General features: G+C 37.5%; 1 protein-coding gene across 1 annotated transcript in view; it reads left to right on the top strand.

The window, feature by feature from the left end:
• LOC140240624 (contactin-3-like) overlaps positions 1-25,300 on the top strand; it is a 110,990-nt gene that overhangs the window by 64,061 nt on the left and 21,629 nt on the right. Inside the window, exons 8-20 of the mRNA XM_072320378.1 lie at positions 1,236-1,389; positions 6,243-6,358; positions 8,790-9,065; positions 9,840-10,106; positions 10,758-10,955; positions 17,490-17,558; positions 18,870-18,993; positions 19,596-19,771; positions 20,716-20,850; positions 22,580-22,753; positions 23,712-23,782; positions 24,408-24,636; positions 25,171-25,241. Of these exons, the coding sequence (XP_072176479.1) occupies positions 1,236-1,389; positions 6,243-6,358; positions 8,790-9,065; positions 9,840-10,106; positions 10,758-10,955; positions 17,490-17,558; positions 18,870-18,993; positions 19,596-19,771; positions 20,716-20,850; positions 22,580-22,753; positions 23,712-23,782; positions 24,408-24,636; positions 25,171-25,241 (2,060 nt within the window). The remainder of the gene's footprint in view (positions 1-1,235; positions 1,390-6,242; positions 6,359-8,789; positions 9,066-9,839; positions 10,107-10,757; positions 10,956-17,489; positions 17,559-18,869; positions 18,994-19,595; positions 19,772-20,715; positions 20,851-22,579; positions 22,754-23,711; positions 23,783-24,407; positions 24,637-25,170; positions 25,242-25,300) is intronic.

Here is a 25,300-nt window from a genome sequence, read left to right as displayed (position 1 = left end):
TTAGAAATATAAAGTTAGAGGTTTGCCTTCATCATAATTCCAGTGATTATCTCACACTGTGTACCTCATTGCTCTATTTTCAATGTAAATATCAGATCACAGGTGAAGTTATTCATTTCATACCTTCTTTTTTTTCCAGTCGTGTACAATGTCTGTTTTGATGCTGAAAGTGAGGATTTTTAGATGATCATTAATTGATTTGATGATATTTGTAGCACTTCTCATCTATGTCTTTTTATTCAGACATTGCAGCCACATTTATTGTATGATTACCACCAAAATAAATCATATCACACTTTACTTGGTCAATTCTCAGTATTGAGTATTTGAGTAAAATGAAATTTTTCAAGACGCAGAATCAAATCAGTGGAATTATTTGTAGCGTACAGTAGCTACTCTCAAAAGAAGTTACAATGTTGTGAGATATAATTGTATGCATTGTCAATTTCTGTGTGTGTATTGCTTACCTCTTCATATTTTATTCCTACTACCTTCATTTCCTATTTGTTTCACTTACGCAATCTGTAATTACTTTCTTCTAATGTTGTCTTTAGCTTTTTCCACTCTCTTCTTTGTATTCTTTCTTTCATGATTCATTTCCACTTTCTTGTCTTCTGTCCCTGTTAAATCCTCTTCTTTGTTTTTACTCATCCATCCCTTTTAATTTAATTTCTAGCTTTTTTGACCCCATTTTGTATTACTCTTATCGTTATCTTCTTTTTATACCCTCTTCTCACTTTAACTATTTACACTATTTACACACACACACACTCTCTCTCTATCTCGCTCACTGTTTATTTCTCCATTTTTATATCCTCATTTATCTCTTTCTACTACCTATCCATCCACCTATCTATCAATACAATTGTCCATCCCTACATGTATATGATATGTATCCATTTATCATCAAATGTCTAGTATCTGTCTGTCTCAATCTAATCATCTATCTATCTATCCATCTATCTATGGATACCTATCTTTCTTTCTATCTATCTGCATCTATCTATCTATCTATCTATCTATCTATCTTTCTATCTATCTGTCTACATGTTTATTTTTATCTATCCGTCCATCCATCCAAACCCATCTATCATTCTATCCATCCATCCATCCATCTATCTATCTATTTATCTATTTATCTATCCATCTATCCATCTATCTATCTGTCTATCCATCTATCTGCATATCTATCTATGTTTTTACCACTGTGTCCATGGCTTTTCCCTACTCTCCAGTGCGTGCCAGCATCACCAACCCACCAAACAGGACTGAGGTAGTTCTGGGCAGTGAACTCAGCCTTGACTGCCAAGCGGCAGGGGACCCTCGTCCCACCATAGTCTGGTACAAGGACGGCCGGCTGCTGACGGCAAACAGCCGCACTACCATCAGGTGAGTTCTTCTCGGTTTTAATTCTGAAATAGGTGTTAGTAATAACACCTCAGTTTCAAGGCAGTATTTGTGTTATTTTTATATACATGTACTTGTCTGTTTGGTCATCATATATTTGACATCATTCTACCATTGCAAAGGGGAAAATTAGATGCTGACCACATTTTGGTAATTAACATATATTCAAACTTATACAAGCGTAAAGTAAAGTAACAGAATTGTAAAAAGACAAACGTAATGCTCAGCTCAAATTGTAAAATTACAAATTTGCAAACTTACTATGTGTATCCTGAGTTTCAAAAGTCCAGATATATTCAAGTTAGCTTTGTCCTGCAATCATACATATGATATTTTTGGTATTATTTCAATTTTCGCACTATTTAACCTACATGTCCATGTATTCCAGTTTCTCTTTAACCCATTGAGGACAGCCTGAGTTTGCTATAACTTGCATTTCCCATAGACACTTTATACTCGGGGCTCGTCCTCAATGGGTTAAGGACCACATTGACACAATATTCATACCTCAAATTAGCTCCTTACAGTGTGATGTCGATTCTCCTACTCATCTACTGCTCTGTGTAATGTTCGGAACTTCATTATTCTAAGCTGCTCAAATCTCTATCTTTATGTATATTTTTTTTTTCATAAGTGAATTTGCATATTTATGAACTGGGATGAAGCATATCATGACACTTTGCTGTACATCCGAATCAGGTACAAGATGGTTGACAGGCAGTACGCCTTGACGGAGAGATGGAGCTCTCTATGACTCCATTTAATCTGTCAAGTGAACATGAGATTATCAACCAACCAATCAGAGTGTGGGCTTTCTCTGACAGTACGCCAGCATGCATGTGTGTCGTTCACTCACTCCATCACAGTGTATAATTGCTCCCGACGTATGCCCACATTCGACCTGCTGAGGAACGTATATATAGCGCTCATGTATGGGATGGCGATGGTGCACCTAACACTGATTCATCTTAATGTTATTACTTTAGTCATCATTCTTTTTCCTTTGTCTCATCCATGGTTGGGTAAGGTTAAAGGTCATGTAAAGGTTAAGGGAAGTGCCGCTTGGAATAACATTGCATAGTTTTGTTTTGTTTTTATTGAGATATAAATGATAATACAAAAAAAAAAAGTATATTATGTACAATGTGGTAAACACACATAACTGGTCAAAAATCAAAGCTGCAAAACTTTTTTTTTTAATTTGTGTGCCCAACTACCCATTTATAGAGACTCTTTATAAAAAAATGTTCTGTTTTTGTATTTTAATGGATCTTTTTCTGTTTTCAACTTGTCATTTGATGGGTTGTGTGACATTGATCATTTGTCCCATTTCACTATTATTTTGTGCAATTGTGGCTCCATATACCGTTGTTTAACATTCATTGTCATACTACTGCAAAGCAATCATGATAATAGTAATAGTAATAATAATGACAATGATAATGATGATAAATTCTGATAATAATATATTGGTGATGATGATGATAATGCTGATGGTGAATGGTGTTATAATCTTCATAACCATATAACCATAAATGTCTTCTTAAAGGCAAGGACATTTGGAAAGATAGGGTCAATGCTTCTGAGTTGCTCTAAAGACTACAGGCAGCTTTTAGCCTTAATGTAGTACTGTCAAAAACATTTACAAAACTTTAATGGACACAGTCAAATACAGCATAGTGGAATGGACATGTTTCAAACACTTAATGTATTACCCCAACATGACAATGTACTGCAAGTATGATGACGATGAATGCGATGTATGTCCTTTTGTTTTGTTTCATTTAAATCTAAGCAGTTGTGAATATTACATATTATTTAAACATAGTGCATACGATGTACAAGTGTATGCTTGCTGATGATACCTGGTCTGTGTGTCTTATACTTTAAAGTTTGAGGCTTTAAAAGTCTGTCCTGGCACTTTGCTGAAATCTGGAGACGTTAGAAAGTCTTAGTGGACATTTTGCCCACTTCCTGTTGTTCATTGCATGTCAGATGAGTGAGGAATTTTTCGCTGATGTGTCCAGTGAGACATAACTGGCATGATTAGGCATTCTATGTAGTTTCCTTCTCTGCGTCTTGGAAGCTGCAGATACATTGTAAAGCTCATGGTTGAGAACATTTTTTTTTTTTTAAACTGATTAGTTAACGGATCCCAGGCTTAATTGTAAGACAATAATCAGATATATGTATTAGGAGGTGTCAAGGGGCATAACCAAACAATTATTATGTATGCTGGATGTAGCACTATCTACTGGATGTAAAATGGTCGGTTTGTGGATTGTTGAATTTCTGATGAAAAACCTGATTGAATGAAACGACTCACTCGGCTACATGGTGAAGCACTGTAAATCTCTTAACTGTAAATGACTAATAATGACCCCACTGGCTCAAGGCACCCTCACCCCGGACTTTTAATAATGTGGCAAGTTATAGGTCATGATATTAAAAGATAGTTGCCTTTCATTCAAACACACTGCATTCAAGAGGCAAATTATTTCGAGAACTTCTCTGAAAACCAAGATGAATGTCTGATTTTCTCATTACAATGTCATAATCACACATTGTTTGTTTTTTTCTTTTGTGTTCACACACAGGGATGACAAGTTTTTGCAGTCCATTGCAAAAATTGATATGAAATTTGAAAACCATTATTTTCTGGTGTGTGTGTGTGTGTGTGAACAGGCCTATAATATGTACTCTTAATGGCAAATATTGATCCAGTTGGTCTTTTTCTATCAAGTGTCAAACTGGTGTCACAAGTCATGCAATCTCCTCTGCTCCACCTGCCAGCACATACACTCTGTATATCCCCCCATCGCCCTGGTCCCATGTTCCTCCAATTATACAGAGTTTCCTGGTCAGACGCTCCAGTTGTGAGCAGAAATCACAGATCGTCCCCAAGACAATAACAGGCCATCCATGCTTTGTGTTTGCCAATTACCTTGAAAATTAAGAGCAGGTTTTTACCCCTTTGTGGAGTTATGGCTTTCTCCACTCTGAAAGTGCTGTTCTGCCAGGCCTCAATCACCAAGAAAAAGTGTTATAGAAAACATAGCAAACAAGAAAAATGAATTAAACAAAGACCTGAATGTTTTTAAAGGGAAAATCCACTCCACGTTAAAGTTGACTTTGATTGACGGAATAAAGGCAAACAAACACGACAGTTGGAGTTTGATTAATATTCAATTCAATTCAATTCAATTCAATTTTATTTCCATTTCCATTGAATAATCAGAAAAAAAAATATATACAATACATTTACGGAACAAATTTATGACAATTTCAAGGAAAACGTACAAGTGGTCACGAGTAACAACAGAATTTTGTTTCTGAGGTGTATACCTAATGCAAAGATTAGAATGGAAATGGAGGGTCCCACTTAAAAAGCAAAGCTTGTAGGGTATGGGACTCTCATATCAAACACACAAGAAGAAAGTTATGGAATTTCGATTATTCTCTTGATTCGATCCCATAAATAATGATATTGGTTTCAATCACATTTCAATCATGTAAATCGTATGTAGTGATTTGTAGTGATGTCATATCAATTACATCAATGCTTTTTCATTAACCAAAAATATTTTCCGTTGATGATTAATCAGTGTCATAGTCCCACTCTAGTCATGGGCTGAGTTATTACAACTCCATACTTTCTGGGTGGCAAGGGTATAACAATTTCTTCATATATTAATTATTGATTTTCTTTTCTGTTGTTGTTTAAAAAAGGAATGCATCATGTTATTTTCTATTATGGAGACTCAGTCTTTAAATTTAATTTTTATTTTTTAAGTTGGAGATAACTTTAAAGCAAAAAGAAGGGCAAATAATAGGAATGGAAAAATGACCACAAACACGACAAGGGTATCATGGAGTTTAACTCCTTATGTGTCATGGCCTCCAGGTAGTTTTCATTTCCAACCATATCTGGGGTTTGTCTCATGAGTATAGGCCTTCTGTGGCTGAAATTGGCAACAGTGTCATTGTTTTATTGTCTTTGTTTTGATTGTATCTTTGTCAAAGTGAAACTTCATGACTACGCTCCTTGTAGGGTACAATGTGTAGTCATGAAGACATATGTAGGGATGGGGGGGGGGGGGAGGGGAGAGAAGTGCAGAACTTTTGAAAGCTGGCAGCAAATCACAGGATGTCCATAGCTTCACGGTTGATTACGCACGGAAGGAGAACACTCGTCTTCAATTAGTGCTCTTGTTGTGCTGTGTGTCACTTAGCTACTGACAACTTTTGTTTGCCCTCCATGATAAATACAACAGATCTGGAGGGCTTTTGTGTAGAAACTTTTTTACACAATGATATCTAATAAATTGCAAAGTGCATTTAATAGTGCAATAGACACATGAATATAATACTGTATGGACATATAGATAGATAGATAAATAGATATAGATAGATAGAAAGATAGATAGATAGATTTTGATATATTTCAGGGATCTGAGTGAAATAATTTTTTTTTTTTACTGTCAGCTTTTTTCATGAGACATTTGTCTATCATCCTTGTGTGATATTTATTGTTTGCCATTAGATATCATAATGTCAAGAAAAATAAAAGAATTTTGTGGAATTATAAATTCTGCATCTGGTTTGAATGTACACCAATTCATACCAGGAGGGCTATCTTTCCTTTTCATTTCAGCTGTCTTTCCTTTCATTAGTTGTGGAGTGTTGTGGTATTTCTGGCACGCATTTTTGTTTTACTGTAACAGCCAATATTTGCATTGATTTCTGTTTATATATCAAATGATGAGATCACCACCATTTCAAAGCCACGCTGTGTTCTTACCGCTTCACATGCTGTGTTCTTCCCACTTCACCAGTTCGAATGGACTACTCCACATTAGGAGCGTTGTCGCCATCGATGAAGGGACCTACAGTTGTGAGGCGAGCAACTCCTACGGTACCGACACGGCGCTCGCATTCGTCGACGTGCTGAGTGAGTCACCCATAGACCATTGTTCACATGTCTTTCTTCTTGTTGTGGTATTAGGTGATGCTCTTGTTCTGAATCGGAGACAATCATGACTCCAAAACCATTCTCCCGTGTATCATCGGCAAATTAATCACTCACTTGGTATGAATCAAGCCAGTCATTAGCTGCTCATAGTCTTCCAAGACTTTCTGAAGAGCACCTTCACCCTTCCCCATCTAATCTAATCTCATGAAGATGCGTACCCAACCAAAAATTTAATAAGGTGGCGTAATGGTTGGTACTTTGCAGCAGTTTTGTGCCGTCACAATTAGTTGTACATAATACTTTGGGTTGTTCTTTAGGAGCTGACTTCCATCACCAAAAAGTAGAGTGGACTGGAAAATTAAAAAGTGAAAAGCCACACAAAACTTTGTATTAAAAAAGAGAGAGAGAGAGAGAAGGGAGAGCTCAGATATGGATTCACCTTACCAACGCGTTTGCTGACCTTACTGACTTTGCCACACTTCTGGAATAATACAGATGTAACCCATTCTGCACAGGAACCTGGTGGCCTGTGTATTAAGTCTATGAGCATTTCAGAATTCAGTATGGAATGGGTTAAATTCTTATACAGTTTGGATATGAAATGATCAATATCTGCTGGACTTCCCATGATGTGAAATAAACAAGCAAACATCATCTTTCTCACATACCTTCTTCCTCTCACTCCACCTATGAAAATCATGAATTAATAATATTCTGGGGTATCTACTCATATTAGTGTACATTGTATTAAAGTAAAGATTTTTACAGATATAAAAAAAGAATGTGATTTTGTGTGCATTTTGTTTTGTTTTGTGACACTGCTTAAAAAAAAAAAAATTAACAGCTCGTGTAGTGTTAAACGAAAATCCAATGTTGTGGCATACCTGCTGATTAAAAACACAAGGACTAGACAGATGACAGATGACACATTGTCATGGAATGCTGCACACCATGTAAAGAAAAAACAAACAAACACAACACAAGTAAAGAATGGATTGTCAAATGTGTCTGAAGTATAATACCTGTCTGGTTTGAACAGTTGTCAAGATCAGCCGGGAAGACGGGATTAGGAAATTAGAATGTTATTGCAAATTTCACGAGAGCTGCACAATACCAAACCCCAGCCCTCATTTCCTCTGGCGTAGATTCTTTTTCCTGTTCTTTGTTTCTTTTTGTTTTACCAAGAGAAGACAAGTGACAGAGCAGATATAGTCCCCCCCCCCCCCCCCTCTCCAGCTGACAAGCTCCGTCTGCTTGTTGTTATGGCGTTGCTAATCTGCCGTCATACCAGACTCAATTCTTGGAGGAAATCTGAGATCAACCCTCCAATCCACACTCAGCCTGTTATTTCTACCTCAAAGTTGCATTAAAAGAGGAAGAAAAGAAATAAAGAATTGACAAAAAAACAAATCAGACAAACACCAGATGGGATGCGAGATCAATACTTGATTCCTAGGGGTAACTCTCTCTTTGTAGAATGCTATTTTGATTAGAGTGAAAATGTGATGTTTTGATGACCTTATCAGGCTTACGGTTATTTGAATCTTTGTTAATACCAGACAAAGCAGAAAATTGTGGATTATTTCAGATTGCCCATTTTCAATGTAGAATGTGTTTGTCTGAGAAAGTAGTGCTGCATCTGCCATAAACATTACACAGTGCACTCTCGTCATTACAAGCACAGTCATAACAAAATTTCATTACAACAAAGTACAAATTCAGGTCAATTATTGTCTATATCTGTACATTTATATCGACTTTGCTCAGTTTATAACAAAATTTGCTCATTTTTCTACGCATAAAAATAATTTTGATATAACGAAAGGAAACTATTAATCCCAAGGACTTCATTATAATGGGAGCCCTGTATAGGAATGTATCTACGCCTGTACAGTGTACATGTATCTATCAATCTACATGTAGATCTGATACATAAAAGGGAGAGATGGATATATATACAGTAGATAGCAAATTTTAAGAATAAACTCAATGAAAGATTGAGGTATTACTGTGTGACAGTTTATAGGGTAATGCACCCCAAACCAAATGTTTTAAAGCAGCAGATCAAAGAAAATCTGTGAGTGAAATTTGCTAAAATTGAAGTAATATTAACCATTTGAATTTCAATCCTTTTTATAACATCACTGGTTAATGACCTATCAGTGGTTATTCATCGTTGCTATCCCTGCCAAGTGATGATGATCAATAGCTAGTATTCTTACTCTTTTTTCTCTGCACCAAATATACTGAAAAATGTATCAAGAGCGTAAATGCCATTTTTATTTGATATTAAGGCATATGAGTTAATGTTTTTCCATAAATGTCACATAAACTGCATATCAACCTTTAACATCACAGTGAACACATTTACATGTGTGTCCATATCCTTGCCAATACCTTCAACACACAGTCCCGCCCCAGATTACATCTGGACCTGGGGAGGTTACAGTGGCCGAGGGGTCCCAGACCACCATTCCCTGTGCGGTCATCGGTGACCCCGCCCCTAACGTCACCTGGTTCCGGGACGGGGCCGTGCTGGAGCTTGACTCGTTGGACCCGTCCTTTGTGGTGACCAATCAGGGACTCTTTCTGACCGAGGCGCAGCTGGAGCATGCTGGGATGTACAGATGTCGCAGCGAGAACAGGGTTGGAACGGCAGAGTCAGAGGGAACTCTTATTGTGTGGAGTGAGTGTCAAAAAATAGGAAAATAAAACAAAGCTAACAAAATCAGTGTTCTCAGAGGGAGGTACATTTTAATTCATAAGCACAAATTTTCATGTGAGTGATTTTTTTTTTTTTTGTTTGCGCTCAGTAGAGTACAATGAATATCACATTTTTTATTCCATGGAATCAAAGAGACAAAATATTAATACATACATTGTATTACAAGAAAAAAAAATTGTGTGCTTTTATTTAAGCACTAGTTTCATGCTGCACAAAATATTTCTACACACGCGAAAATTTCCGCTTTATGTAACTCCATAAAGGGGAATATCACACTCATACTGACCATTTTGAAATCATTGCCTTTTTGGTACTTTTTGATGTCAAACTTGACAATAAAAATGTCACCATTCTTCATCACTGCCTCTTGCTCTCACTCTTGTGTTACTCCACAGAAACGATGATGATTTACTCTATGATTTACTGCAGTACCGGTATGTACTGTATGTAAAGGCCTGAACATGTTTATTAATTTATTAATTTATTTTGTAATTTTTACTTTTTTTTTTTTTTTTTTTTTTTTTTTTTTACTTAGTGAATCGAATCATCCAGAGGGTTCGATCTGTCCCTTGGGAATCATGGATAGATTTGATGCTTTTCCATGAATTGACTGTAATAGGACATATTACTTTAAACGTCAATATTTTCACGCAATTAATTTTTTTATTGACCTATCACTCAATTCACATTTTATATTTTTTTTAATCATTTTTACATTTTATTTTTCTCTGACAGGTGTGCCTGCCTTTGTGATGAGGCCTCAGAATAAGACGGTACAAGAGAACATGGTGGTCACCTTTAGCTGCAACGCAACGGGAATACCCGAACCAACTCTCTCCTGGCTCTTCGACGGTGGTGCCCTACCCTCGTGGGGCTACGTGAGCGATGCAGGACGGATGCTGAGCATTGCCAAGGCCCTGCCCGAGATGATCGGAAAGTTCGCGTGCGTGGCGCAGAATGCCCAGGGTATTGTTACAGCTGAAGCTTTTCTGGATGTCCTAGGTGAGTGGTGGTAATATAAACTGAATGTGGTTTCTCTGTTTAAATGCAATTGCAGATTTCATTTTGATTTGTTAGAATTAATGCAATCTGAAAGTTTGATTATTACTTTTCCATTGATTTTCACAAGGTGATTCGGTATCTCATTACCTCCACAAAGGAGGTAACATTGTTTTTACCAGCGTCGGTTTGTCTGTCTGTCTGCTTGCAAAATAACTCAAAAAGTTGAGAATGGATTTGGATAAAATTTACAGGAAAAGTTGATGATATCACAAGGAAGAGATGATCAAATTTTGGTAGTGATCCAGGAATTTTTATGAATTTTTGCAAGGATTTTTTTGGCAAATTTGGGTCAACAAATGAGTGAGTTCAAGCTATGTGTGCGTTGTATCTGAGGTTTACATACATACACTGAGCATGCACTCAAGGTGCAGAGCAGGCAAAAGCTGATGAGATGTGTGAACAAGACTTCTTTATTATTCATGGGAAACAAGGCGATTCTCAGTGCATTTTAATGGGTAGAAATGAGGTGCTTTGCAGAAGTTTGCACTCTCTGAGTGCTTTTCTAGTATCTGTGCATGTATGTTACCCAGCCAGATAACATTTTTTGAGCACACTAGTTGTATCATCATTTTCCCATTTGTTCCCACACAGTGGAGCCGATGGTGGACCCCCTGCAGAATATGACGCTCCTCGCGAACCGCCCCCTGTCCATCCCCTGCTCCGCCTCCGGGTCCCCGAGCCCCATGTTCACCTGGCTGAAAGGTCAAGATGTCCTGTCGACCGGTGGGAGGGTCACAGTGACGGCGGACGGTCTGTTGACCATTGACTCATTGGGCAATGCGGACGAAGGTGAGAACACAAAACATAATCACCACTGTCTTGCTCGGTTTGAAATTTTCGCGTATTGGAGCCGACAGCCTTCTTTGCGGCATGAAATTTTTGTGAATTGCCACTGGCATTCAATGCCAGTGGCATATAGTGTACACAAGAATTTTCATGTGCATTTTTATTTCACGAATCTTGGCTCTCACAAAATTTGTGAAATTGAGATGCACGCAAATATTCCTCCTTTTACAATAGTGTTCTTTTCAACAAGATCTTTGCAGAATATATAATCTGTACATTAATGAAGCATGTGTGTTTAAAGTCATATCAGTAATGGTTTTTATACATTGTATATCAAGATTAATTAAAGCCGAGACAAAGTTTCACATTATTTGCAATTAGAATTAGTATTAAAGGATCTATCAGCCAATTACAATGTAATAGCAGTTTGCATGCCAGCTGATTCTAGTGAGCCTTGAAGGTTTCAAAACACTTTTGGTATCAAATTGGTGCAATTTTCTTCACTGTAGCCTTGAACTCATAGCTGAGTAAATTCTCCATGGAGATTGTTTGTGTGTGTTGTGGATATATGGCCTGTACTAAGGAATATCTTTACCATCTCAGTATAATTGTTACTGATGTTGAATGCTTGTTCAAACTTTCTGTGCATATCTCTCCTTAACAGTGGTTAGGAGCTGCATAAGCCCTTCGGGGAAAAAAACAGAGCAGAAAAGCAAAATTACAAAAAGAGTGTCAAAGTTGACACATCTATATACAACATTATCATCTAGAAAAACATTTATGAACGAAACCATATCCCTGGGTTACCATGGCAAATTTGTACCCAAGTGTCATTGATTTTGTTTACCTATTACCACAGAACATTGTTGATCCACGAAGTAGTACTTCTCTGCTGGCACTGAGGTCCGTCCAAGCTATCATCACTTTACAAATATCTCTGCTAGAACTGAATATGTATATTGCCTTCATTAATCACTCTTTGCACCCTTGAAATATTCCTCTCACATTACTCCAGAATACTTACTTCTAGAGATACTTTGATATATGTGCACAGCACATGATCTCAGATTGTGTTGATAGTGAGATTTTCATCACACCCAAACATGTGATATTTTTGAGCGAGAAATAATTCCACTGACATGCTTCAGAATTAGAGTCAACTGATTTTCATAGTGATGTCAGCACGTGGGAAGTACGGTAGTTCTCATATTTCCATCGCTTTCTGTGTTCACACCCATTTTAAGGAAGCTCTTGTTGGTATATCTTGTCACCTGTCTTTATGTTCCATTACTTTATTGCAATTTCCTAGAGCCTGTGGATATCATTTCTGTGAACTTGAGATAACTCACACTCTAGGGTTGGATTCTTGGATATATCTTCACCCAAAAGGCGTCACATGATTCCACATTTAAGGACAGAACCTCACAAGCACACACAGAGACACACACACATGTTCTAGAAAACCTAAATGCATAAAGTCACACACCCTGTTGTCCTTTCCTATGTGATTTCAAGTAATTATGCGACTCAAGGAACTGTCCCCCCCCCCTATAGTGTTAAGGGCTTGGGCTGTGGTACATGATATTTCTTTACAGGAAGACAAGGATAATTGGAGGCAATCAGGGGTGACCCGTCTGAAATATGATCCTCCAGAGTAATGGAGACATAAACAGGATTATTTTCGCGGGCGTTTCTTTCATTGGCCTTCCGAGGGACCGAGGTGACGACGCTTTCATGCTCTATAGACCTTGGAATAAAGGTGTTGATGTCTCCTATATATCATTCCAACCAATTTATTTGGATACTATAATTTCGTTTCCTCATAATTCTTATTCTTTATTCTTTGATTGTTTGTGTTTTTGGTAGAAGTACACCAGAAGCTTTCTGTACTTCACATTTGATAAAATCCAAACCAGCATGCATGAACAACAAGTTGCCTGTTTGGAACCAGTTAAAGAGCTTAGGGTTAGGGTTAGGGGTACATTTATCTTTTTGATCAGTGACATAGGGATAAGTAGTCACGTGAAATTGCAGAATAATAGATGCAGAGACATGCGTATCCCACGCAGACACAAGCAATGTAGTGTGAGCGTTCTCTAGTGCCTCTTTGGCCTTATCAAATGCTACAGTGTATGCGAAGTTTATCGGTGATAAGTATCTGAGGTATTTTCATCAGCACCGTCATCTTTCATCTTATTTGTTTTTTTGTTCGTAATCTTACTCATGTTGGCTGACAGGTGGCTCGTTAAAATAGGCAGTCCGGCAGTGGTGCACTCTGCTGCGATGTGAGCTCCACTGGCCAGGGATTGCGTGATGTTTGTCAGAATGTTACAAACATAGTTGGAAGGGGAAGGAAAGAGTGTGAAATGTTTTTTTTTTTCTTCCGTTGTCGTTGTTGTTGAAAGGCTTGTATGTAGTCTGAAGGGAGGGATGTTGCCAATTTGAGAATCAGTTAAAGATATTGCCATCTCCTTTCATTAGTGACGAGAGACGTTGCGCGGTCACACGGAGTTTAAGACTCCATCTGAGGTGTGGCACACTCATGCCTGTCCCGAGCCGTCTCGTGGTCTGAATGTTCCATGGCGGCTGTTGGGTCTCACAACACATTGATGATTGGTATAGGTGACATCCTTGTCAGTGGGTGCATGTCATTTCGCACTTGTTGCCATAAAACCTCATACAAAATTGTGCGTGCAGGACTTAATTAAAGTAGGCAGTATCCAAGTGATGTATGTGTTTTGCTGTGGAACAGGTCTCGCTGCAAACGTGACCCCGGGACACAGAGCCCACAGAATGTGACACAGGTTGTTTGTCCATGAATTGAAAAATAAACTATGCATTTCACATTAACCCAGCTGATTTGAAGTTTTAGGTGTTATCTGACAAAGTCACCTTTAAACAGAACAACTCTTTAAAGCCTATTATCTCAAAAGCAGTATTCCTGTGTGTTTGATTTTCTATGATTATATCTGCTGGGATGGAAACATCAAATTTTTAAGACTGTAATTATTTTTGAGGCTGAGAATCTCCTCTTTCAGCATCTGACCTTAACATACAAGTCTGGTTTGGCCTTCTTTTTTTTTTTTTTAATTCAAGGTCAAGGGTCAAAAGGTTGCAGTTCCTCTGTCATTGAAGTATACACCCAACCAAGATTTTCTGTGGGACCATGATAGTCCACCATTGAAGCATTTACAATGTACTTTATTTGGTCATGGGCTCAAAATTCGCTGTGGCCTGATGGCTTGGGGCCACTAAATTTGATTTTGGGTCGCCAAATTTCCAAAAAGTCTATTTTTTGGTGGCCTGATCGGGCACTTGGGATTCAAAATAGTTTTTTTTTGTGTGTTTCTTTTGGGCCATGGCATTTCTTTTTCAGGCCACCAAAATTTCAGATTTAAAAATTTCAGTGGCCCAAAGGGGCCACCAGAGGTAAACGTTAGTGTCAAGCCCTGCAATAATTAGGCATACACTGTGCAACCATGTATACCAGTTGATGAACGTTCCTGTAAATTGGTCTTTTAGAAGAGAGAATTGTTATGTGGAAAGGTTTTTTTGTTGTCTCAGAGTGTTGTTTAGAGTGCATTAACATGGTTGTATGTAGTTCATCATAAACATTAAAACAGTAAAAACATCAAACTTTCTTTCTTAAATCTGACATTTCTATCATGCTGCCATGTACACGTATATTCTAGGTTGAGCAGCATATTTTGTATTGTCATGATTCCAAGCTGAGCTGGGCACAGTGAGAATTGTCACCCTTTTCGACACACAGAACACACAGTTTCCTAGAGCACAATACATGCTTGCCCCTTTAACCCCGTCTCGACCACAAAATCAAAATACCATTGCTGCTACCATGCACTGCAGTTTGCTGGCGGTAATGACAGGCTTAACGAGCAACTGTATACAAACGTCCATACTTCCTGTGGGTTACATGACTTGGGCATTATCTCTCACCCCCATCATGTGCGCTGAATGAAGTCAGCCTCAATCAAGAGTGGGATCCCCCGCAGAAAAGTTTTGCCCTCTTTTTTACCCTTTTTGTCTTTTGGGTCCCCATCTTCGGAGGAAGTGTTGGATGCTGATCGAAATCTGGGGGAAGTGAAAGTAAGATACCAAGCAAGATAGAGGGGAAGTGAAAAAGACATGGAAATTGGGGGGTGGGGGTGGGAATTACAAAGAAGAAATTTAAGAAGAATGAATTCTTGAGGGTGGGAGGGACATAAGAGATTGCAGCAATGCATGTGAGGAGCTTAAGATGGCAAATAACAGAATTTTCCAAGGAAGAGTGAATTTCTACAGGGCACAGCAAATCAACCAGAACAAAAATAAAACAAAATAAAACAGCCTCACAGTGTAGGATACAAGAAGAAAATTAATCAGTTATAATCTTCATGCATTCAGTTTCTGGTGAGTTTGTGGCGGCTTTTGCTCAATCTGCAAGACCCTATTGTAATTCTGTTGCCTATATTCCCTTTTATAAAATGTGCACTGGTGCGAGTAGTTTACCAAACTGTCATAGAACCCATGACATTTCACTCAGCAGTAATACTGGGTGCCAGAAAAGTGGGTGTCAATATTGTGGTTCAAACTGCCATCATTTCAAGAGAGATAAAAGTAAGAATATTTTTCTGCTTTGAATTTTTGGTAATTTTTTTTTTTCTAGAATCCTTTAGTGTAATGTGTCAGGTAAACTCAAACAGGTGAACATAAATCCCCTGATGTACAAGTGTAATGTCTCTACCCAATGAACTGCAGTTCAATTTAGAAGTATGCATGTGATTGCCAAAGCAAATTCAAGAAATAAGAAAGGAAAGTTATATGATGTACACATGTATAATCATTCAATATTGTTATTCAACTTATGATTCAAATGAGACTGTAGCTGTCATTGTTTAATTTTATTCTACCTGTTATAATAACACCAAAACTGAGACAAGTTTTACCATTATGATTTGAAAGGGGTAGAATTAATAGAATGAAGGAAAAAAAAAGAAGTGAGCAGATGAAGATATGTCAAAATAAAATTGAATCTTTTCCTTGTTCTGTGAAAACAAGGCCTCTGAGACTGGGGTCACTGTGAAAAGGTCAAAAACAAATTAAAACAACTTCAAATAAGCCTGAAATAGAACCAGTGAGAATGTGCTGATGCATGACTGAAATCAGAGGTTAATGCTGGTCATTTTCTTTTTTCTTCATCCCCGCTTTTTTTTGATCAAGTGTGTCAGTAAAAATAAGAGCCTTTCAGAGGGCCATGGGAAAGGTTTGAAAAAGGGGGGAAAAAAGCCCCATGTATTGAGCTCTCCAGCGAATGCAATCCGTCAACGGGTTGCCCGTAGCGATTAGGTGTTGCCAGCCTCCCAACGAGTTATAGCACAAACAAGGCTATCGGGGAGGAAAGGCAGATTCTGGCGTTAATTGGGTTGTGCTGATCAGGGGCAAATTGTCTGTGAAGAACCTGGATGTTGCGTTACTTTTTCTTCTTCTTCTTCTTCATCTTTTCTCTCTTTCCCTCGTACTCTCTCTCTCTCTCCAGGGGTTGTAATGAAGTGTGAATTTTGAGGGCTCAAGCACTTTCCTTTTTCCGCCAACCGTGACTAGAGGCCTGTTGCTTTTTTTTCCCTCCTTTTTTTTCTGCAAGTAGGGCAATGCTCCTCAGTATAGTCTTTGAAAGTTTGCTCACATCGCAACCATGACCAAATAATTGTGTCATCGTGGAGTCAAGATCTGACAATATCATGATTATCAAATTTAATCCTGGTTTTCTTGTATTCCTTGAGTCTACTAGTTCAATGCTAAGGTTCGAGAATATGTTTGGGATTGGAATATAAATGATGGAAAGTGTAAAGTTCAGATGTTTAAGATTATTTTGTGTAAGCCATCAAATCATAAACTGACTCTCTGTGGAACAGAGAGTTATTTAGTTTGCTTCTGGTTGCACAAAATGTGCAAAAATTTCCACTTTTACAGTATGAGTTTCTCTGGAGGTGAATATTTCAATTTCTTACTGACTACATCTAATTTTGTATTTCAGATGTCGCTGTGACCATCGAACAAAACACCTTTGTGTATCAACTTGAAGTTTTTCACATGCAGAATGTGTGATACTATTACGTATTGTAGGAGCATTTGTATCCGCATCTGTGTTTAATAGTACATGTACAGTTGTATGTGATTTTCATAGTCATACATATCAGGGGGATGCAGAGATCTAAAGAGTGTACTTTTATGTTGTCAGTCTCAATGAATGTTTGATAATAGTATTAGATAGTCGGAAATGAAATAATTCTCTATTAATCAATGTAATAAATGTTTATTTAATTTCGATTCATGGAGGCCGTATATTATTCAACTTTTGTACATTCTGATGAGGCCACGACATATTTGACATTTACGCAATGTAAACAGATGTGTTTGTGTGGATGTGTGTGTATGTGATGTTTGGGTGATTAATCATTTTCACTGTGACATGCTGTATATGGACACTTTCCCATGTGTTTATTCTGTATTTATTTTGTTTGTGTATCTACATAATAGGATGGTACAGCTGTGTGGCACACAATGATGTGGGAAATGCCCGTGAATCATTCTACCTCACAGTAATAGGTAAGTTACTTACCTTGCTATCATTACTTAGATCATAACAAACATTTTTTTTTTTTTTTGCACAATACACAGTGTAATGACTACAATGTAAGTTTCCCATACAATACTATACTTCCACTGTCTTGAAAGCCATATTAATGATTTAAGGACTTACTGTACATTTGTAGCAGCGTGGGGATACTTTGGAGTGGGAAGGCTGTCCTGGCCGGCTCGAATATATTTGAGAATCCTTGTAACAAATTATATAGAGCATTATTACTGATCTGTACAGTGTATGTACATACTCACACACAGCCAAAGAATCTTGACAGGTGTCATCTGCTACCCATGAGCTATAGGAGCTTCAATGCGCATATTCTTTGACGGGCACAATTTGTGATTTTCGAACGTACTCCTGTCGGCAGTAAGTGAAGATTGATTCAGTCAATCGAACCACCCATGATTTTTCACACGATTGGGTCTTAAATTTTTTGCTGATATCTGAAAAATAAAAGAGTGAAAAGAATCAAATTTTGGTGGGTGAAGGGATTGATTTTTTTTAAAATGACATCTTAAAAGAGAAAATTAGGAGAGCACTGAATGACATCCACTCAGGAAGTCGTACATCAGTTTGCCAATTTGCCCTCCAATAAAGATATTAAACTCAATGAATTTTAATGACCTCATGATTTAATATCTTGGTCTTGAGCCATCAAATTTATGTGACATTAACAGTCTCTGTCGCCTTGATTTGTTGGAGTCAATCTAATAGAGGGAGAAACACCTGTCAAGCACAGTTTGTCTGCATTGGAATGGTTTGTATCGACCATTTCAATGATAGTCACTGTGATGATGAATGGGGGAAAAGAATGATAAATGGGCAAGAAATATATGAGAAGCAGACTGAGATGACAGTTTGTTAAGACGGCAGGAAGAAATTGCTTCATCCTGCTACCCTCTCTTTCCCTCAAAAAGTTTCTTTTTGATGGAATTCAATTCAGAGCAATGTGGGATGGGGGTCTAAGTAATATATACATGTACTGCAGTGATAGGTGGTAAATTATATCACAAAATTCATTTCATGGACAAAGTGTAGAGTACTTGTCAGTGCATGTAGTACATCTGTACTGTATTTCCCAGCAAGGTTTTATACTAGATGACATATGTCTGAGGAAAACTTTTCAAAGGGGGGGGGGGGGGAGTTACCATAAGTTGCAGTGTCACTAAAACTCTGCATTATAGCATGGTTTGAAGCATGCATTCCTTTCGATCTTATTTCAAATATTGATTACATGATGATCGAGAGCTCAATTGATGATCTCATTTGCATAGATGTACCTGGACAGCCAGTCATCCTGACAGCATCACCGATGTCGGCCACATCCGTGTATCTGGTGTGGACTGTCGGAGGAGACGCCGGTGACACGACGCACTTCCAAATCCAATACAAGCTCAGGTGGGAAGCAAAATTTAGGAAGATGTGGATGCTCATTGGAAAGCAAAAATTGTATAAGGACAGAACTAAATGTTTTTCTTGTCACTACCTAAAACTTGTACTTGTATGCAGAAAGTTTTGAGCATAGAACATGCAATTGACACAGACAAGGTGCACAAATTATTGTGGCTGGCTTACAAAGTAATCAGATATGAAGGGGGATAGGCATATTCACATATTGAGTAATAAATTCTTACCCACATTGTGAGATTTCAACACACTGTGTTCTGTTGTTTTTTTTTACATGTATGTATGCATAGTATATTCACACATTTCTTTGATATACAAAATATATCTTCACTTATTGACCACATGTACATAGTTTTATATGTGTATTCATGTTTATATATCTGTTATCTTTCTGTCCATCCATCTGTCCATTCATCTACCTATATACAAACATACCTATCCATCTATTGACATATTCATTGATTGATTTACATATCCGCATTTACTGTGCACTGGACATGTCTTTGTTTATATGATTGTACAGTAGACTTCCTGGTAATATATTTCTACCCTTTTTTTTGAATGTGTTTGTTGTCATGGCCTCTTATTTCCAGCTCATCACAAACATGGCTGACATACGTTGATAATTTAGAAGTGATGCCTGGTAACCAAACCTACACCCTGCACAGTCTACAGGAGAACAGAGAGTATCACGTCAGGGTGCTGGCAAAGAATGTGATTGGTCAAACCCCCAGCACCATGGAGATTGTGACCACGCCCGCTGTCACTGGTAAGACCTTGAGATCAAACTGCAAGTCATCCTAGGATTATCAATTTTACCAAGTTTGTAGCCATATGGTATCACACGACAATGAATTTTCATTTCATACCGTTTACGCTTCCGGTTTTCACTTCAGAAATATATGTGATGTGTTCAATATTCAAATTCATGAAATTCTTCCATCGAGATGTTTTCATTGCAACTGATTGACGAATTGCCCTACATCAACGTAAAAAAGCACTGAATTAATCAGTGTTTTAGTAGTAGCTATGATAAAAGAAATCAAGGGTGTACATACTCAAATTCTTTTATCATACTAAAACACTGATCAATTCAGTGCTTATTTACGTCGACGTACGTTGTAGGGCAATTTGTCAATCAGTTGCAGTGTTCAATATTATTGGTGATATGAATACAGAGTATATCCATTGTATGCACTTCTTACACAGTATACGATATGCCTTTATCTGACAAATAAAACACACAAAACAAGTTGTATAATATATCTTCAAGATTATGTACAATACCATTTCTGATGATTACAACAAGAAAAAAAAAGAAGTCAGTGGCTGTGTGTGAGTCAATGTCATCAATAACATGAAGTTGTACCATACTTATAAAGGGATATAAGCACTCCTGTTTACATAACACATTATCTTGTGTCATTTTTTAGTGCCATTCAAGCTCTCTATAATTTTTGACTTTTTGTCTTTGGTATTAATATTGTTGATACATTATTATTACAATTTTTATCATTGCTGTCGTACACATAGTAATAGTTGTAGTATTTTGGTTATTGGTACAGTTTTGTTATACAATCTTATTACCGTCACATAAAATTGTCATATATCATTGCATTTGTTTGGGTAGTTATAAGTAGCAGCAGCGATGTCAGTTACTGTAGTAGTATTCAATAGCTTGTGATCTTTCTCCCTTGGTTGTGCTTTTCCTAGGTCCATCTGCTCCAAGGAATTTCCGTGTGACATCGTTCAATGCTACGGCAGTAGGGTTGATCTGGGAGATCCCTGTGGACAGGAATGGTCCAATCGACACATACCTCATAGAGTACACCAAGCTCAACACAAATGGTAAATAACCTCTCTGCCATGGGTTTCTTCTGTCTCCACCTTGGGTACTTTTAATGTCATTAATATAACTGATTTGTAGAAGATTTGGTCAAAGTGATTGTTCCTAGCACAAAGGGACTGAACTGTGCACAAATTTATTTGTTATCACTGTGTGCATTCTGTATTTAGATTTCCACAGTGATTTTGCAACATTTATGCTTAGAACTGTCTTCTATATGTCTGTCGCTCTATTCATCTACCTACTACATACCTGTCTATAGATGTATCTGTCCATCTGTGTAGCTCCTGGCTATCCACTCACCTATCTACTGATTTTATTTGTTATTTTATTTAGTTATTTATTTGATTATTTATGTAATTGATTATTATTTTATCCATTTACATTGTATCTATCTATCTATGATCCATCTTTCTACATATCTATCTGTCAATATAGTACCTATCTATTTTAACTGTCCATATTGCTATCCATCCATCTATCTATTTATCTATCTATCTATCTATCTATCTTCATTCTGTTGTCTATCTAGTATGCATGTGTGTATCTACATAATGTATCTGTCTGTCCATCCTTTTATCCATCTAGCCGATGCTTATTTACAAATCTCATGCATTTGTTGGAAACAAATGTTAAAGGTAGGGAATCCCATTTGCATGCCTTAAATGAAGAGTTGTATAAATACAGTAGTATGTTGAAGAGAATATCTTTTTAGAAACTCCCATAAAGTATTGAAAGTGGAAGGTAACATTTAGTACATTTTTATTGACCGTTAGATTTTGAATTGAATTTTTTTCGGGGCTCACCGTAAATTCCAGTACACTACTAGGCTACCTTTGCAGACCCATGCACTGCATGTGTGTCCATCATGTATATTTTGTGAAGAAAGTTCATCAAAACTTACAAACATTTCTATATACATTCTTGCCACACACTCTGTTATTACATCAGCTCTTATACTTTTAGATTTGTGTTTATAGATAAAAAAAAAAATACAGAAGACTGCAACAAAAAGGCTTAAGTGTGGCTGACACACAGAACTACTGAGTAGTTGAGTTTTGTGCATTATTCAAATTGTAGATAACTGTTGACTTCCAAATTTCTCAGCAGTGGCCTAAACAAGTCCCCTGAGGTTCATATTTAATGTTTTGCTGCATTTTGGGAGGTCTGTAAAAGGTATCCCCTACCTTTAAGTCTAACTGTGTCAGTCAGCCAACATGTCATTCTCGCACCCTTGTTTCATGCCCATGGGAGATGACAGGCGTCAAGTTTGACAGATATGCCAGTGATACTCTTCACAGTATACAGAGTGATTGTGCCGCCCAGGAGTTTCCTTACCACAAATCAACAAAGAGACAGCATTTACCATATGATTCTCTCTGCTGTAAGACCGCACCACAGGGGATGGCATAAAACTATACCCCAGGGTCACACTGTAGCATATAAATGATTGATTACACTTCCTCAACATTTTACCTCAGTGTTTATTCTCCCGCGGAATAAGAGAGTTGCTGAGACAGTAATTGAACTTATTATGCCATTAAAACTGCTACCATGCCAACCAGACAAATCCTGCTAACTGCATGGGCCTTGCTCTGTGGTGAATAACTTATTTTAATAGGCAATAGTTCTAGTATTTCAATATTTTCTTCAGTGTATGTATAAATCATTCACCGTGATGTTTTGTGGATGAACGATGGTTTACATTTTGCATCTTTTACTGTATTTCAGAATACGGAACGCAGCACATTCCGGGCAGTGGTCAAGCTACGGTGACCACCGCGGTGGGCGGACTGCGGCCAAACACCGTCTACATGCTGCGGGTGTGTGCCGCCACCTTGCACAACGGGGAGAGACAGTGGGGGAACTGCACAGACTATGTGGAGCAGAGGACTCAAACGGCTGGTAAATTAAGTCTTGTCTCGATTGCCATGGAAATGTTGATATTGACGATACTGAAGTGGATGTGTTTAAACATTTATTAACTCTTTCTATGTCAGGTAGTTTGACAATGTGTACAATGCTGCAGGGTTTTCTGTGTTAATCAGCACTCAAAGCATACAGAAGGTTAACCCCTTTTCCACAGGGAGTCCCTTTGAATCATAACACTGTCTTATCCAGTCACACTACCAAAATGCACTGACATTGCCTGATGAAATTTCAGAGGGAAGTTTTGTATCTAAACACTCAGGCTTGTGGATGTGATAGTCTGCTCTTTGCTGTCGATACATGAACTACATAAGATAATATAGATGATTAGAGGGTCTCGTGTCTAAACTGAAGGAGAAAATTCAGCCTCATGAAAAATAGCACCACCACTGAAAGTTGTTGTGATTTATCAAAATGCATGCACACATAACGTCTATTATTTTAAAATGGCCTTGGCATATATTTGCTCTCTTTCTATCTCCTTTGTTTCATTCATAATCTTTTATGTGTTTCCTATTCAATCTTTTGTCTGAAGCTCTCCGTTCCCTGGAACTCACATGCACATTCATTGAATGTTACACATGTTGTGCAAATTTTCCTGGTAACATTATCATGATTATAGTATTGTTGTGTATAGCCTTTAAATCTAACTTTTTTTTTTGTCTAGTAATTTTGACCATGACTCTTATATTTCAAAGAACTCATCAGAAAAACCTGGATTCCAGAACACAAACCATTAAATGCAACAGAATACCTGCCATATTGAAAAAAAAAAAAAAAGAGAGAAAATGAATAAATCTCAGTGTTACAAACATGGTAGCACAATGATAATGAAGTTAGAGGCTTTTAGATGGGAGCTACTTTTTAAATGTGTTTACATCAAGGTTGTTATAATGTAGTTATACTGTCCTTTAATCTTGTTCTACACTTGTAGCTCCCGATGGTTTCCCAGGCAATGTTAGCGCTGTTGCTGTTTCATCGACATCAATCAATGTGTCATGGGCGGTAAGTTCCAGGAAGGTTTTGTGTCATGTAATCAGGCATTGGTTTATTTTCCTTTTTCCTCTCTGTCTCGCTTCAGTTTACTTTTGTCCTTCAGTAGCGGTGTGAATTATGGAATCGATGTTATCCTCAGGAAACGCAGTGCGTCTCGAGCCTATAGACATTTAATGTTGCTCTAGCTTCTCTATGATTGACATTCAAATCTCTCTTTTCTTTTCTTTGTTTAGTCCGGGAAGATCGTACCCACAGTTAGTTTTGATAGTCTTGAAACAGGTGTTAAACTGTGATGGTTCACTCGCTGCATTTTATTAGGGATTTTATGAGTCTCGTAAATTGTGTATCTGCACAGTTGAAACACTCGCTGTAAATTAATGTAGTGCTGTGTTTGATGGCAGTTAACAAGCTGTCTACATGAGGGAGCAAACAAAAACACTATACTATACTATACTATACTATACTATACTTTACTAAACTTTACTATGGTTGAAACGAAAGTTACAATAGCGTAATCTGCAGATTCAATGCACAAGTTCATTGTGTTCTTTTGTTATCTATTGCAGCACATTCATTTATACTTTACTTTGTATATTTCTACACTTGAGTTTTTTTCCTCCCTTGATCTGTTAAGCCCATACCGGAGTACTACCGTAACGGACCCATCCTGGGGTATGGCATATCCTATCGAGAGGCGGGAAGTTTGCAGGACTACAGCAGGAAAGATGTCATTGCTGACGTGACCTCCGACCTCCTGACCGGACTGTTGCCGTGGACGACCTATGAGGTCAGAGTGCATGGCCTCAACACGGACGGGATAGGTCCAGCCAGTGATGGCGTGATGGTCAGAACAATTGCTGATGGTGAGTAGAATGTGTAACATCACAAACACTGCATTGTTATGTCAAAATATTCTTATATATCATATGCATATGTTCAGGGTTAAACATGTATTTTTGTAATGTGTATGAATCCTATTGTAATGCTCAGCATTGCTTGTATGATTATAGCTGGAAACAATTATTATTGATTTATTACTAATAATGGTCTGAGTCATGATATTTCATTGCCTGTTTTTCAAAGCACTTTGTTTGAAATATGATGTATTATGTGTTTAGATGAAATCTGTTTTTGATGTAGAATAATAACTATCCCAGTGGGGAAAAAATGCTAATGATAAGAAAAAAAAAATGATAGGAAGAGAAGAAGAAAAAGAAAAAGTCATGGTGGTGTACTTCATGCGTTTTTCATTATTTGCCATGCACAATACAATGTATCCTTTTTTTATCTGATCTCAAATGAAAAATGAAATCAAAGTGAAGTGTTTTGATATGATGCAAGAATGTGACTTGAATAAAGGTCTTGTAAAAGTTTGCCCTTTTACTCTGACTCCACAGCTCCCACAGAAGCACCCCAAGATGTGGTCTTGGAAACAATCAACCAGACAAGTATTGGAATTACCTGGCAGGTAAGAATACTCACAGATACTGTCAATTGATTTTTAGTTATTCATGTATACCATTAAGG

Source organism: Diadema setosum, chromosome 17 (assembly GCF_964275005.1).
Source record: "Diadema setosum chromosome 17, eeDiaSeto1, whole genome shotgun sequence".
Classification (NCBI taxonomy): Eukaryota; Metazoa; Echinodermata; class Echinoidea; order Diadematoida; family Diadematidae; genus Diadema; species Diadema setosum.
This window is presented reverse-complemented; position numbering and strand designations above follow the sequence as displayed.